Raw genomic sequence first — 17,748 nt, 5'->3', positions numbered from 1 at the left:
ATTTACGCTATTTAATTGTATGCGGAGAAAGTGGAAGAATCCAAACTCATACACAAGTCTGTACAAATATTCTCCGACAATCAAGCGGAGTTGAAAGCTCGTGGCTCCTACCGAGCAATGTCAAAATTGGTAGCAAATTGGCAAAAACGACTCTCCTCGATATGAAGACTTAACCTTAACAGATTGTCTCTGGTCTGGATTCCTGGCCATACTGGCCTGGAAGGTAATGAGGCTGCTGACTTCCATGCAAAGGAGGGTGCTGCAAGCAGCTTCATCGGACCAGAACCTATCATTGGCATCGCTTTAGGCTTTGCCAAACAAAGATTGAACACCTGGATGGCAAGAAAATTTATGGAATTCTAGTAGAATCTTCTAGAATTGGCTCACTCCAAGGCGTTTATCCACCCTTCGAAGCTTGATACCAAACAATTGTTGGACTACAGTAGGGATGAACTACGATGTCTAACAGGCCTTCTTACAGGTCACTGTCATTTGAATCATCAAATGTAGAGTCTCGGACTGTCGGAAGACAGTGTGTGTCGCCTCTGTTTGGAAAATAATGAAACAGCAGATCACATACTTTGTGCATGCCCCGCTGGGGACTGAATTAGGTTTTAGAGTTCGGCTTCGTTGAGAAACTGGGTTTATTTGGTCGAGTATGAATAGGTGTGAGCCACAATAAACCCTTGCGAGTTGCGGTGGAGAGTAGAACAGACCCACTCACTTTGGACCTAACCTAACCTAACCTCTTTTGGTTAGCTGGTGCTTATACTCTTCATTGTCTATTTTATGATTTGTTGCATGACTCTACTATGATTGTGCGGATGAATATTTTCATAGACAGCTGGTGGCTCTGATGAACCCAAAAGTGACATCGATACCGGTCTGGAAATGTGAAGAACTGGGGAATATACTAAATTTATACTGGGTGCCAGAATACTCACTCAGATATCATGGGCAAAGAAAAAGCTGACGAATGTGCTAGACATGGATCCTTGACCATATTGAGAAATGGGTCTATAAGAAACAAAGAAACAAACTTGAAGAGTACTGGGAAAACACCCTGGAACAAACACTGAAAAACTTCACTGCTTCAGCAAAGCAGGTTTCGGCTCTGAATACTTTCAGAGCTACTCACTGGATGCTGTTCATCAAGAGGGTACCTGAACATAATAGGGTTGTACAACCAAGACCTAAGCTGCAGGTAATGCCACAAAGGAATAGAGACAGCTCGTCATATTTTATGTAAATGTGAATCGTTGGATCACGATAAGCGAACAATTTATATACAACCTGAATAATATCCAGAAGAATACGAAGGTGCACTGAAAAGTTATCGACCCAACAAAGATACAATAATTTTTTTCATATTTTTTTTATTTTTCAACATAGCCTTCTTTCAACTCTTACACACTTCTCTCAGCGATGTTCACATCTCTGTCACACATCCAAATAGCACTCTGCAAAATAATTGTTCACGAAGATGATTGTCTCTTCATTTGACGAAAGTCCTCCGAGCGCAATTTTTAGATAATGGAACAAAAAGAAGTTCCTAACGTTTATCGCCTCCCAAGCTCTCACGGCCACGTTAAAATTCAGGTTCCCATAATTTTATTGTAGTAAATGATGGTGCAAGAGTCCCCATATACAGAATCCAACTCATCTTTGATTCGTGTAGGCGTATTACCTTTCAGAAACAAATATTTAATGACAGCTCGATACTCGAGGTGTTACACTCACTCAAACGACTATTACCCAAAAACTGCGCTTCCTAAATGGCTTGAACAACGAAATACACTGTCTTTTATTCACAAGTGCTGCTATCTATGTTGAGGTCGGACATTTTTCATTGTACAGACTAGTATAGGCAACAAAATGGTTGGAATGGGTGTCATGAAAAGCATGTGTTTTCCGGAGTCTTGGAAGAAATGGAGAAATCATACGATTTCTAGGAAGAGAGAAAAATATTTATTTGATTTGGATCATGATTTTTTGTGAATGATTAGTGACGGGTGTGTATGTGTCGCGAACATTCTTTGTGTCTATGTGTGTTTCTTGGATGTATACTTGTTTATCTGTGTGTTTTTATATTTAGTGAAATCGTCGGTCGGTTACTCTGAGAGTCGGTTTCTGTTTTTTGTAAGCTGCTTGTGCTCATCTCCAAATCGGCAGCTGCATAAGTTTCTGTTTCTTTTAGGTCATGGTTAGGAATGTTTTAGGCCATATTGGGAATGTATCTGGGACTGTCTATGATGTAAATAGACATTCATGAACCTTTAGGTCTGGTGTCTTATACATTTCCACGCACTTGTTTGGAGAGTCTTAATTAAAAGGAACGTCAATTGGAGGTCCAATTTACTGCTGCATTCTGTGATAGGATGGAGATTATGTGGAGCTACTTTTACCAGCCTCAGTCGTTGGGCGACGAGAACCGAGAGCCAGTTTTCTGTCTATGGTGACACCCAAGCATCACGCTTCGTTCGTCTATGGAATCTCCTGACCATTAAAGATGACGTACCCTTTCAGTTACGCCATCCTACGGGCCAGAAGTATCGCCTGGCTCCTGTTAGAGTTGATACTTATTCCACATTTCTAATCTATTCTGTATTGTTGCAAATACCTGGTAAAAAAAACTCTGCCATTTAAAAAAAAACGATCAGTGCAGCTCTGGATTTTATATCCGCTAACCAGCTGTCGGCCTCCTACGAACGACAAGATTCAAAAGACGAAACTTTTGCGAGCCAAAGATTAGCGAGGTCTTACCTTTTGAAATGAGATTTCAAGTACGGCTTGGCGATAAGCAGTGAAAATTGATCATCTGGCATCTCGGCTCGAAACACTGTTCCACCTAACGATTGATTGATTTACGCCAACCCATTCGGCTACCGTCTCTCCAATGCAGGACATATTACCGGATTTTTTTCAACACCAAACCGTTATTTTTAACACCTCGACACATGTTTCGATCACCAAGTGATCATCTTCAAGAGGAAGATCAAACAGTTTGGTTACGAAAACTATGCTTTTTCGTAGCTGCGTCTGGCTAGCTTTTCTTTTTTCCCAAATGGTGTTGGAGGTCAGTTTCAGGTGCAGTATTAGACCTAGATATCAATATCTTCTCCGACAATTCCTTAATATCTTCTCTTAATTTCATTATTGTCTTGTTGATAGATATTGTTTCGGTCCTATTTGGAACCACAGAATAAATCTGCTGAAAAGCCATAAAACTAAGTGAAGCTCTAGTTGGCTACAGCAATGTGATAATATTGGAACAAGTCTTACGTTGCCAGATCTTGAATTCCTATTCAGTGTAAATAATGTCTACAAAATTAGAAGAATAACACCGCTGGATAACTGAGTCATATGCATATCCCAGTACCTTTGAAGACTTCTGGCAAAATCTTCCAGGATTGGCTCTTTCCAAGGCGTTCTTTTCCCCTGGGAAGCTTGAAACCAAACAGCAGGGATTAACCACGATGTTCAACAGGCCTTCTCACAGGTCAAGTCGTCTGAATCATATGCAGAGACTTGGGCTGTCAGAACACAGGGTGTGTGTCGCCTCTGTGCGAAAAATGATGAAACAGCAGAGCATATACTTTGTGCCTGGCCAGCTGGGGACCGAATCGGGTTTTCAGAGTTTGGTAAAACCACTCTCACCATCTGACCTGAAAGATCACTCATTATATGAACTAATCGGCTTCGTTAAGAAGCTGGGTTTATTTGGTTGACTTAGAATAATTGTGAGCCATAATAAATCCTTGTGGGCTGCGGTGGAGGGTCGAATAGATCCACTCACTTTTCACCTATCCTTATAGCTATTATAGTTCAGAAGACGAAGTAACCTTTCCATTACAAGGTTCCTCAATAGTAGAAATAAAACTCCTCCAGATGACACCTTTTTGCTACCCATACATAGGTTGCGTAAACTTGGAGTTGAAAAAAATTGACGCTTTTTCGATATAGATAGCTGTCTCATCATTTTATCTCTCCTTAAATGACACAAATGCACTCTTGCACTCGATTCATAGCTTCTTGTACCTCAGTCTCTATATCATTCAGAGAATTGAAGAAGTTAAAATTGGATTATTCTTATAAATATTCACATACTTCATTAATTGTCATAGAACATCGTTCTCATTTATACGAATGTGGGCAATTTGTTTTAATATGGACCTTTGAATTTTCATTGTTATTTAATCCAATTCTATCGATACAAAGAATTTTACAATTTTATACATAAAGTGGGGCCGGTTACAAAACGATTATATTTATTCTCATATTTACTTAATCATTTCAGACATTATATATGTTGGAAGAGGATATAAATACCCAAAAATAATAGCGAACAATTATGAATACAAAATACACCGAACCAACAAAGGCCGAACCAGATGGACCTGTGTAAATTATGGAAGGAGTAAATGTCGGTCCTTTCTTTACACGTATGGAAGAACTGTCGAAATTGTAAATGAACATAACCACTCGTTCACAATTAAAGAAATAGATCATGAGAAATTGATCTCGCAAAATGTAACAATTATCAAAAGAGGACCTTACAGAAAGAACTTTGCCGAAATTCATATCTGATTTAAAAGTAATAAATGGATGGCCAAAGTCGATTGTTTTATTTCAAATTAGAGAATATATTTTTAAACAGCTTCCCTGAATATTTTGAAAACGATAGCATACAAGACACATAAATGTGAGAAACGTTCTCTACTCTTTTATAACGTGAAAACGGCTCAGATTTGAAAAACTGTAGAAAGGTTTCCTAGAAATAGTATGGTCAAGTATTTGAAAACAGTTATTAAAATACGATTTATGTCTTGACTAATGCCACGACGAACATTGAATTACGTTCCACTAGAATTTGTGTAAGATTTTTTTATATACCTCTTGATGATAATCACTAAGAATTTTCTGAATTCAATCCCAGACTGGTATCAAAATGTGCAGACTAATAGCTTCCGAAATGTATCAATGGTTTGAAAACAAAACGCGAGAATATGAAAGGGTGTCTTCATAGTATATTTTTTCCTGTGTCAAAAATTAAACTAGTGAAATATTAAGACCTCTAAGTGTGAGATTGAACGAACTTGTATATCCATTTTTACCACTGTCAGAGTCCATTTGAAGTATTTTCAACATAACATCAAAAAAGTTCTGTTCATTTATATCTTAAAAAATCAATAGGATCAATGTATCTCCACAATATTTTTGTACTATTCTGGTATCCTTAGCTACTAGTCAGACCTTTCACGGATTATGATGCAGCCAAAGTATCCAACCCCTAGCATATAGAGGAGATGAACATCGACTATATGACTTCAACTGTCCTTCTAGTAACATCGGATCAAGAGCAACTCCAGGAGACTTGGTTGTGTAGCCAAGAAACGACCTATCGTCTCCCCAAGAGCAGGATATCTTATAAATCCGTCTTGCATCAAAGTACTGACGTACATATGTCCTTATTAGGCAGGCATTAACGTGGGAATCTTGCATCTTGAACACCCGACATGTCTTCAGTATGCCATTACGACTGATGTAGATGATATTCCAGTAGATGATCTACAAGTGCGATTCCAGAAACATACATTCCGGTATGAATCTTACTTGACAAAATCACGAGAGCGTTTGCTAATTGGATGTCTGGAAGGAGCAGTTGGTACTCTGCACTCATGTGGAAGTGTTTTCCTGAACTGAGTCATGGGAGACCTGTTTCCGAAACGACACATTTGTCTTGCTCATCTACCTGATCAGGTCCTCACTGAATTGAGGAAAATGTCAGATGTAAAGGCGAATATTCTTCACAAGGAAACTCAGGCCCTGGTAGAAGAGCACATTCTATGTTTCTGCTCTGCTGCAGACCGGATCAGATTTTCAGCATTTGCCAGAGTTTCATTTTTGTCAACTGACCTGAAAGATCACTCACCAAAACAAGTAGTCGGCTTCGTTGCAGTGAGATGAGAGACAATGGAAAATCCAACACCAAACTCTCAAAAGAGTTTTTTAAAAAACAAAACACGAGCGCCACAAGAAAATCCTTATTGGTCTTCGAGAGCTGGCTTGTGCGGAAATAGAGATTCACATTGGATTGGTGTCGCTGCAGATTAAATCCATTTGGAATATTCTGTTTAAAATCTGCTTTCCGTTAATCAGAAGTTCTCAAGAAGTGTGTTCCACATAAACGGTGTTCTCCAAATAGAATAGTTCTCAAACAATGAAGTTCGAGGTGTACTGAGTTGAACCGCAAAACCATGAGAAGCCACAGTCCATCTCGTATTTTTGATATGTACCGCTCTTGGTGGCATCAAATGTGCCAAGTCACTTGAACACTTCCCGTGAAAGTATGTATAGAAGAGAGACAAATCTCCAATCTTTCTTCGACGTTCCAGACTATCAAGGCTACAAGTGATGTTCGCGTCTCCAATCAAGCGGGTGGCTCTTTTCTGGATGGAATCCAGCAGCTTCAGGGTATGCCTAGGGGCGGAGCTCTATACATAACAACAAAACTCCAAAGCAGGTTTGATTATGAAGCATCAAAAGTTGCTGAGGTGTGTACATCCGCAGCCGATGTCCTGGAATCCAAATGAAATGACGAGAAAAGTGTTCTGTCGTCACCAAAGCAATATATTGGATTCTGTTTTTTTTTCAATAAGTCGTTGATATACAATGAAAAGAGGGGTTTGGAGACAATATGGATCCCTGGGGAACACCATTGTTGATAGTAAAAGTATTCGAGAGATATCCATCGATGGTCACTTGCAGGGAACGTTCTTTCAGGAAACTGGAGAGCCGTACACAAAAATGATCCAACAAGCCATAGAATCGAAGTTTGGCCAGGAAACCCCCACGCCATACACAGTCAAAGGCCTTAGAAATATCAAGCGAAAAATCTCTTGACTCTCCATGTTTCTCGATTGCGTTATTCCAAATATGGGTGACATACGATCGCCTCTTGATTTTTGTTTCCGAAAGCCATTGATGATCGCTCAAGATTTTGAAACCTTCAAAATATTTGAGGATATGGTGGTTTACGACTTTCTCCATGATTTTTGACATCACTGAAAGCAAAGCCACTGGTCTACAGTTATTTGGAAGTTTTTTTTGGGAATAGGATGAACGCGAGCAATCTTCCGACAAGAAGGAAAAACCCTTTCTTTGTAAGACAGGTTGAAAAGTCTACAAAATACCTACTGGTGCGAGTTCATTTTAAGTACGATGACGGGTACTTCATAAGGACGAGACGCCTTGTTGATATTGAGCCACCGGTATACCGCCAACAGGAGCCGACCGCACATTTGTGGTTTCAGTTAGAAGACCTAGAATTCCCAGGCTGTTGTTGACTTCGTGCGTATGTGTTGTTTCCTGCTTTCGGGGCAAACAAGTATTGCCTATCTTTACACTTGGCTGCACCGCGCTGATGAGGCCAATAGCCAGAAACACGTGTCCGCGGTTTGCTCCCCTTTTATGAGTGTTGTGTCCACGAATTGTTTCATTTTTGATATGTATCATACACACTTCTAATAATTATCTGCGAGCGCTTTCGACAGTTGGCAGTACTGTCATCTTCTAGGCACTCCTCAAACTGAACTTGTTATCCTGTCGTCTGCCTCTTTATACGGTCGGAGAACTCAGGTATTTCAGGTACTTTAGGTGAATTTGCCTGTATTTGTATTGCATCAGGTTTGCCGATATAGAATTTGTTGCAGTCCGAGCATTGTATATTGTATATTCCGTTTTGGTCTTTGTCTTTTTCTTTTTCATAGACATAGACCAAAACGGAATATACAGTATACAATGCTTGGACTGCAACAAATTCTATATCGGCCAAACCAAGAAAAAACTAATCCAAAGGTACAATGAGTACAAAAAGGCATACATAAATCCAATAGTATATAAATCAAACCTCGCAACACACGCCATACAAAACAAACATAATTTCCCCCCACCAGAGAACATAAAACTCATGAAACTAGTCAACAAGGGAAACCGCATGGACATTTGGGAAAACTTGAACATCCATAAATTTAACACTCATAAATCACTTATCGAGGAACAAGTACAAATCAAAACACAACAAGACCTCACATTCAATATATTAAACAAAACCATACACATTCCTAGAGAAGATCTGACACAAAGAAGAGTACCGGATGCAGTACAAATACAGGCAAATTTACCTAAAGTACCTGAAATACCTGAGTTGAGACGCTGTGACCGTATAAAGAGGCAGACGACAGGATGACAAGTTCAGTTTGAGGAGTGCCTAGAAGATGACAGTACTACCAACTGTCGAAAGCGCTCGCAGATAATTAATAGACGATATAAAGCTTCAAATCCTTTTTTGTAAAATTTAATATTGAAATAAACGAAAATTAGTTGCATCATTCAAAAAAAATGTATATATATATTAATATATATATATTAAGTTTTTTAGTTTACTCATGAAATGGTTACCATTTCCTGATATAGCTTTTAGAATCTCTGGAAACCATCTTGAAAATTTTCAATATGGGGATTCAATCGAACTCAAAGAGTCCCAAAGAAATATGAATTATGGTGAACCATAAAAATGAGAAGGTTTTGGTATAATGATAATAAAGTAAAATGGGTGAGATAATTCTGTATAGGGTTAATGTTCTATAAAAAACGTGGTTTATATAAGTGTGAATAAATATGTGAAAATTTTTTCAGGGACCGTATATTTCTGTCCAGGAAGAAAGTACCCCAAGATTTTTCTCGACGGTTACTGCTACACCATACACTCCCAGAAACAGGGAAAATCTAGATGGAGGTGCAGCATGAATTCTGATAAAATCAAATGTGGGGCAACACTATATACTTTTGGTAAAGTCGTGAAGGCCTTACATACTCATAATCATGACCCCCCGCCAACAAATTCTGATTTGACTGTTATTCCTCAAAAGTTTAAGATTGTAAGACAAATAAAATAGTATGCCGAATAATTTTATCATTTCAGTGTTTTATTCAATTTTGGAAGAAAATATCATTTACGTCATATCAATTTTTTTTTTCAGAAACACTATATTTTTGCCCCGGAAGAAAACATCCAAAAATCCTATTGGATGGTTACTTCTACTTCATGCATTGGCGAAAACAAAATAAAACTAGATGGAGATGCATATCCTGCGATAAATCCAGATGCGGTGCTTTTCTATATACATCTGGAAAGTCTGTGCAATCGATGCGATCCCACAACCACCATCCACCATTACTGACTCCTGACTTGAATCTGATACCCCAGAAGTTTACTATTATTAGAGGTTCTGAAAAAAAAATTAATAAAAAATAGAACGTTCCCTTATTATTTTTTATTATTCTTTCAGTTATTACTTGAGATAGCGGAAACGCAATACTTTTATGAATACCTTGTATCAATAAATCATAGGTAATGAAAATATTCAGATGGTATATTTTCTAACCAGATATGCCGCTCGCTTCATTTGATTACTCTGTATATTCTTGGTCCTTTTCGCAAGCTTTTATTTAACTCGCAATATTTGTATGTATAAATTGATGGATGTAGACGTTATTACGTGGTAAGAATTGAAACTTTATATGCGTTTTATCACTTTTTTTGTAACTAACGTTACTGCAGTTTCTTCCTATAAGGATATTTCCAAACTTATACGTTAAACTAACAATGGTTTATTAAATTAACCCTTATATGGCACCCCTGTAGGTAATAATAGAGGTAATTGGTTTCATTGAGTACCTAAATTTACAATTTGAGTAATGAAGTGAGTAAATTGAATCGATCTGATCATTTAACAGGTTGCCCCGCAAAGTTTGTTCTTGTGAATTTCCAAGGATTCTAAATAATTGAGTTTGTAGCCATTCCTTGCATAGTGCAAAATTTCCGTATCGTTTAAATTCGAGAACTTGTGGTTGTATGCCATGGAATGCTTCGAAAACATCGAATTCTTTTTTTTTTTTAGTCTGTAGGACCTTTCATGGCTCTTTGGGATCGACCAGTATGTGTGTCAAGGGCCTTGAATTATTAATCTATTCAATTTTACTCATCAAGGTTATCAAAACCTCTTCTTTTGGATTAATGGATTTCAAACTGATCTTCAGAGCTATTTTAATATATCTTATCATTCTTTCCCAGAATCCACCAATGTGTGCAGCTCCTGAAGGGTTAAATTGTCAAATATTTTCAGATGTGACTTCTTCTGAAATCTCTTTCTGATCTGAGCTTTAAAAGCATTCCTTTAGTTCACATTCTGCTCCGACAAATTTGGTCCCGTTATCTGTTATAGTCTCCTTTGGCTGACGTCTACGTCGGATAGCAAATATAGTTCAATATGGATTGCAGGAGCGTGAGAGAAGAAAAGAGTACGACGTTTCGTTTCTCTACTCTTCTTCCTATTGCAACAGCCATGGAACCAAAAAAGTCAATTCTAACGTATGGAAACGGGAAAGAAAATGCTCCTAAACGCTCGGGAGGCAACAAACCCATTTCTGGAAAAAGAGGTTTGTGATTCCGATTTTTACATTCTTGGCAATCTCTAAAGCTCTTCTCTACAGCTACTCGTATGTTTATAATCCAATATTTGGTATGAAGATTGTGGAAAACCAAAAGGTCTTCGGAGCAAGAGGCGATAATAAAAAAGTTCTGTTTTTTTATTATTGAAAGTGTGACAAAAAAGGGGTGGCAGCATTGCTTCGAGCAAGACCGCTGCGCCCCCGACGAAGCTTCAAATTGAAGTCAATTTAATACGAGGAGCCTGGACAAATGCGCCCGAGTGGGAAGCAACGTCCATTAACTTAGAGAGAAAGAGCTTTGTTATCTTGACAACTTTTCTGAAATGGTGAATCCAAGCAGTAGGTAGATCGAATGAGTCGATTGAACTTCCAGAATCTGGATATTTTGGGGAAGTCCATCGGAAGAACTAGACTATCATTGATATCTAAGAGCCTTTTAACCCTTCCAAGTCATTACTAAGATTGATCGGTATTTTTCCCACCAAGAAGCAGTGTAAATTCAAAACCCGAAATTGTTTTCGATCCATTGTTTTGAAAATAACAAAAGTGGTGTCAGTCTTGGCACAATAACTCACAAATTCATGAGTAGAATATCATGAAATTTCATCAACTTCCTTTTGAAGGTTAGTACTAACTGAAAGAGCGGTGAATGCAATAACACTAGCGCCACCTGTGTTTTAGGCCCGAGACTTTTCATTCCAGATAGTTATGTTCGGGTCAAATTTCGAAACTGAATTTTGAAGCATTCATCCTCAATCGATTGACCTGAAATTTCGAATAAACGTTCAATTTGGATAACAATACATGGTTAGGTAATTGACATCATTCTACAGCTAACGTGGCGGACTGCACAAGATGGCGAACTAGTTTTTTATGTACCCTCGTGATATGGGCATGAAATGTTCTGTGCTGAAAAAAACAATAACATGACTTCACTCTAAATCCAATATAGCAGACTGCCTAATTTGCCGGGTTATTTTTTTATGCACCCGCATACGGCGGACTCCTGAAGATGGTGAACTATATTTCTTATAAACCCCTATGATGTTGATATCAAATAAAACAATTGAAGAGACAATTCAAAATGGCGGAAAACAAGATTGCATCCAAATCAATTTTGAAGAGTTATAATTTGGCATAGGTTAGGGATGATTTGGCGTGAAATGAACCTATTGAAAACACGTTTTCCTCGCCATAAAAAATGCTTTCTCTCAACGCGCGCGTTTCGTTAACCAAGTAGCATCCTCAGGAATTGACTAAAACTACTTTTCACAGATATGTTAATGTTTTAAAATGCTTCTAGACGAATCATTACCTTGCAGGTTCATTCAATTAATTCTTATTATTTTGTTATTGTTACTTATTTACTACATGACTGATACCCAATCTCTACCTAGTTTCTGCTTGTACTTAGGTGAGAGTACGTACAATGGCCTTTTGAGAATGAGATCTCATCCACATTCTCTTCATATTTCTGAAAAGTCGATGATTTACGAAAGCACAATATAAATTTTCTCTTTCTAATTCACTTATCCACTATGCTTGAAGGATACCCGTTACAAAGGGAACGTAACTAGCCTATGAACAAACACATGTAGTTCCTCCATTTTTCTGTAGTTGGCAATGGTGGGAGCTGTCAGGGATATATCTGACAGTGGTAGGAACAATTCTAACATGGTGATGATCCACCGTCTAGGTGCATATAGAAACAAAAACAAAGCTGTAAGAGGTACTTTTAGTCATTTTTCAATGAAGCTTATTCGGTTAGCGAAACGCTCGGCAAGAGACAAAATTTTTGTTCTGGTGGAGGATAAGTAATTTCGATAACAAGAAATATTAAAAAAAAAATAGTAACACAACATTTTTTGAGTACAAGCTTTTATTCAGCAGTTCTGAAAAAACACTTGTCGAGAGATTTACCTGCGTAGAAACAAGAATTCAATGTTCATCTTAGTGATTCTGAAAAAAAAAGGTTTTTTATAAAATAGGTAGGTAAGTATTGCAACTAGTTTTCATATAATGTAAATTGGGTAATATAATAAATCTATAAGTTAGATGTTTGATGTTTTTTACTATAAATTTAACGCAACCAAGTATTGCCCATCCTTGCAGCTACATCATGCTGATGATGGCCAACCATCCTGTTTTAATTCTGTTGAGTGCTGATAAACCTTTCTGTTGGGATATCAAGAGTTGTTGTCAATAATATAGGGTAAACACCGGATGGTTCGATAGTTTCTATCCAAAAATGAGTCGAATCAATACCATATATCTACTATCCCTTCACATGGAATAAGAAAATGTTTCAACCAAATTCGTGACTGGCACTTTTTCCATCCAAGGGTAAAAAAAATCTGGACCAATATTTTTAATTTATTTTTTTCCAAAAGAATACCTTAAATAAATGAGACTATTCCAAATCAGTCGACACTTGGAGATCTGCGAAAGATGTAGTGTTCCATAACTTGCTTACCATCAAGAATGTTATGATCTTCGTTCGGGTTTGAAGGCCATCTTGGTTTGAAACTGTATCCTAACCTTCCGCCAGCACGAGTGGCTGGCTTCTTCAGAGGTCTATTTATCCCGACGGTTCACCGATGACTAGTTCGTAAGCTGTATTTATGTTGACACGTTTTGTTCGTACGGTCAATCAGGAGTGTTATAACGAAGGTAAGCGCCGCGAGAAGCAATAAAAAGAAAACGTTCGGTATCGTGGAAAAACATTTCATGGCTTTTGCTTCACGATAATGGACCTGCTCACTCGTCATTGCTTGTTCGTAATTTTTCGCCGGAAAACAATACTGTAATTAAGCCTCAGTCACCTTATTCACCAGATTTGTCCCCCCTTGACTTTTTCCTGTTACCAAAATTGAAGGGACCTCGGAAAGGACGGTTTCTTAAGACGATCGAGATTTGACTAAATGAGGGCACAAGTGTTTTATATCTGAGGGAGACTACTTTCAAGGGAACAGAATAGAAATTGATGAACAAATCAATAATTTCTGAAAAACAATGAAAATTCATCTTATTTTTTGAACAGAACTCGTTTAACTTTTGAATGTTGCCTTGTTACTGAACAAAAAGTAAACAAAAAAATTGGTTCTCCAAGTGAACTGTAGTGGCATAATTCCTTCCACAGAGTTCTTGATGTAATTTAAGTATGAGTTATATCCAGTTCTTTTGCAATTCTCGTCGAAGTAATACGAGGAATTTCAACTGTAGCATCACCGCTTATTCATTTATAAAAAATATAAATAGTGAAAACATTTACCAATATAACAGTTCGTTTTAACTTAAATTTCAATTTATTCAATTCAGGATTGGAAATACATTTTTACATTTTGTTTAATATTTTTTTTTTACGTTTTGTTTAATATGATTCCTCTAGTGATAGTTTCAGTTAGGCAACTTAATGCCTGTCTTCTGAAAGTTATCCTTTGAAGGATCATATTCCTATTCTAATAATATATCGTGGATTAGTTGTACATAGAATGCATCCGATTCACTTGTTTTATACACATCTTAGGCTTTCATAATGCTTGTGTATGAGAGGAGTGGAACAATTGATAGAATAATGATCCTGTTCAAAACAGGCGTATAGTTTACAACCTATGGGTGTTTTTGTGCGGGTTAGCAATTGGGAAATTATTGTTCACTTAGAATATATTGAAAATATTGTAATTTTCCATTGAAACATTGTTTACTTCTCTTTTGAATCTTATGGCACATTTTAGTCCTTTTATATTATTTGGGAGAAGGTTATACAATTTGGGTCCATGAAAATAAACTGATTTTTGAGTCAAAGTTTTATGCATTAAGGGAACTGTATGTAAACTGTGTATTTGTAACACCTCTTGTTGTTCGGGAATTTTGGTAATTCGTTTGAGACCATATTAAGCAACGATACATGTAAAGAGATCTTACATTGAATATTTTTGTGTCCTCATACAAAAGATTGGTAGAGTAGTTTCTGTTTTTCTTCAGAACTATTTTTGAAATTGTGTTTTGTGCACTTTGTAAAGTTTTTATTGTTGATTTAAAAATGCATCCCAAGAGAGAATGCTGTATCTTATAATTGATTCTACCATAGAAGTATAAAAAGTTATTACATTTTTTGTTTAATACATCTCGAAGAGTGTAGAATCTATTCATGAGTGATCTTATCACCCTTTTTGTGACGTAAGTAATGTTCGTGTCATCTAAGGTGTTTGTCAACAATGACAGCAATGACTGATTTAATAGAATCAGTTCTCTCCAGAGATGGGCATGTGCTGGGGAGAATGCCATATATTTAGTTTTCATTGTGTTCAGGCTTAACAGATGATAGTCCATCCACTTTTTAACTTTTTTGATGCCGTTTTTAGCAGTATGGTAAGCTTGGTCCCAAGATTTCTCTGTAAAAACTAAAACCGTATCATCAGCATAGCAAACAAAATGTCCTTGAAAATCTTGAATACTAGATACGTTATTGATGTACACTAGGAACAGTATTGGACCCAGTACTGTCCCTTGTGGAACACCAACAGTGATATTAAGTGATTCACTTACTGCATCTCCTACTTTAACTTTCTGCGATCTGTTGGAGAGATGGTTTACTATTAGTTCCAGTGCCTACCCTCTTATACCTTAGTTCTGGAATTTCTCTATTAGTTCATTATGTGATATTATGTCAAAGGCCTTCGCTATGTTTAGAAATATTGCCAGACATTTGGAAGATCTATCCATGTCGGTAATAATTTTATGAAAGAGGTCATTCATAGCAATTTCGGTATTGGAATTTTTAATAAATCCAAATTATCTATCGTTAATAATTTTATTTTTCTCAGAAAACGAGATGAGTTTGTTTTTAACAGATTGTTCAAATAGTTTGGCAAAATTAATATTTTGAGATATTGGTCTGTAATAATGTAGTAAACTAGGGTTACCTGATTTGAAAATAGGTGTATACACTTTTTCCATTGCTGTGGAATACTACCTGTTAAGTACCATAAATTTATATTATGTACTAAAGGTTCCAAAATGTGGTTTGTTATGGCCTTTATGGTTTCAGAAGATAATTGGTCTGGACCGGGAGAAAACTTATTTTTAAATAGTGTACACCTCAAACATAAAAAACATTATTTCCTCCATTCCATGCAACTGTTGAAATTTCAACTAACTGATTTTATTCAACTATATCAAAAACAATATAACGGTTTCAATTTCAGATGTGATATATTTCACCCCAGGAATCAAGTATCCCAAAATAGTGTTCGAAAATTACATCTACGTAATGCACCGACAAAATGTAAAAGGGGTGAAGACAAGGTGGAGATGTGCTTCCAGCAACAAAACCAGGTGTCGTGCAATTTTGATTAGCTTTGGAAAAAAAGTTGAAGCCATATACTGTCATAACCATCTGCCTCCTTCAAAATCTTTCAAACAATTGATACCCAAACTTGTCAACGTCAGTAGAAGAACTGATTGAAAAAGATTGGATAACAAAGTGATATTTCAATTAGTTTTTCAAAATGAATTGAAAGTGATGTTATTTAAAACTTTCTTGAAATGGCACGGGAATTTTCGCAGTATCCCTTAAAGTAAATTCATTAACAGGATGGCAAAATACATTTCCAAAATAATGATCAATGAAGCGAAACGTTATCAAAGGGACGTCTATGAAATTAATTCCAGATTGCTTGAAAACATAAAATAACCTAAAAATATAGGGCATTCATTCTTTTGACTCGTTTCATCCAACCTTGACTTCTCTTGACGAGATAACTTATTTTTTGTACAACTGTCATTAAAAGTGAAATTATTAAAGGTTGTCAAAAGTATTCAACGCTAGTGTTAAAAGTATTTTTAACACGACCAAATAGCAATAGTCAAAACATAATTATTAAATTTTCAAGAATGTTCTATTATGAGCAATAGATATAGATACAATTGAATTCTGTTACAACTATATTATATACATTAATTACATTATTATTATTTATGAATATTTATATGAAAAGTACAATTAGAACATCTGCTGATATTAATACCTTGCGATGTTGATGAGCCTTATAATATATTTGAGCTAACTGAGTTGACAATTTCATGGGCATTAACATTTAATTCTTGAAGTGAAGAGGACGATGCTGTAACACAGGAGCTAGCTGTTGGGATTATTCTCTCAGCAATATCCTTTTTATAAGAAATAGATTCATCGATGTAACCCTCAGCTGCTGTTATAGACTTCCATCATCCTTGCTTCTCAATATCCGTTATATTTGCTCCTGCTAGCAAAGAAGCATAATACCTTCTGAAATAGTGACCTATATATTCCTTTGGTTCCGGGAGAATCAGAAACTCAACAATGGTAGAGGGCATTTTGGCAAATGTGTTTATACCAACTAGGTTGGCACTGCATGTATAATTTGAGTATTTCAGAAAAACGTTGATGATTGATAACAGAAGGGCGTAATGCAACGTATTTATTAATATAGTCAATGTTTTTTCCAACAATGCGGAAAGAACGGCCTATTTTCGTTTTTGTATTTAGAATTTGAACAATTAATGATTTATCCATTCACTTAATGTCTTCTATTAATAAATGGCATAGCTCTTCACACCAGCAGGCTCCATATATTCCGAAAATAGTGGCAACTTTTATCATCAACTATTTTTCATCTGGCGCTTCATTTATGAACCTCTGGACTTGTTCAAACGTAAAAGTTTTTGATTTTTTGGGCCTATAACTTTCAGTTTTTCGCTTTGAGAATGCTAATATCTTGAAATATTTGCTTGTTTTAACACCATTTTTAACTTTATTATTTAAAACTAGCTCCACTAAGATGACGAGTTCCATATTTTTGATTTCTCTTTTAGAAAGGCTAAGAAGACGGTTTCGCTGAAATTTCCTTTGACTTTTTGAGTCTACACCAACTAAATAAATTAAAATATACGATGTCGTACTGTTGAGCCGATTTTTCTGGTAACAATTCAATTAAAGCTCTTTTTGCAGCCTGTTCAATATTGTCAGAAACACACAATTCCTCACTATTGTTCTTCATTTTGCAAGACATTAAACACCAGCAAGAACTTTTAATCTGACTTTAAATAAAACCCGTGAGCTATAAACAATACTGTTTGTTGATAACCAGGTGATTCGGCGTCACCTGACACATGAAAATAGTGTTTTTATAGAAATATTAAATTATTCTATTTTATTATGAAAACAGGACAGTTGTACAGAAATCTTTGTATGAT

General features: G+C 36.5%; 1 protein-coding gene across 7 annotated transcripts in view; it reads left to right on the top strand.

The window, feature by feature from the left end:
- Window positions 1–17,748, top strand: part of LOC111504582 (uncharacterized) — a 377,607-nt gene that overhangs the window by 333,402 nt on the left and 26,457 nt on the right. The window contains exons 4-5 of one of the 7 annotated variants that reach the window (XM_074182055.1): window positions 8,698–8,939; window positions 9,042–9,422. The exons of 4 other annotated variants lie outside the window; for them this stretch is intronic. In XM_074182055.1, coding sequence (XP_074038156.1) covers window positions 8,698–8,939; window positions 9,042–9,242 — 443 coding nt within the window. In that variant the 3' untranslated portion in view covers window positions 9,243–9,422. Of the gene's footprint in view, window positions 1–4,297; window positions 4,603–8,697; window positions 8,940–9,041; window positions 9,423–17,748 lie in introns of those variants that run through there. 2 more of the 7 variants (XM_023159185.2, XM_023159180.2) reach the window with 2 other exon arrangements.

This window comes from Leptinotarsa decemlineata, unplaced genomic scaffold (assembly GCF_025532065.1).
Source record: "Leptinotarsa decemlineata unplaced genomic scaffold, Ldec_3_MD MMD2_tig00026328_RagTag_RagTag, whole genome shotgun sequence".
Taxonomy (NCBI): domain Eukaryota; kingdom Metazoa; phylum Arthropoda; class Insecta; order Coleoptera; family Chrysomelidae; genus Leptinotarsa; species Leptinotarsa decemlineata.
This window is presented reverse-complemented; position numbering and strand designations above follow the sequence as displayed.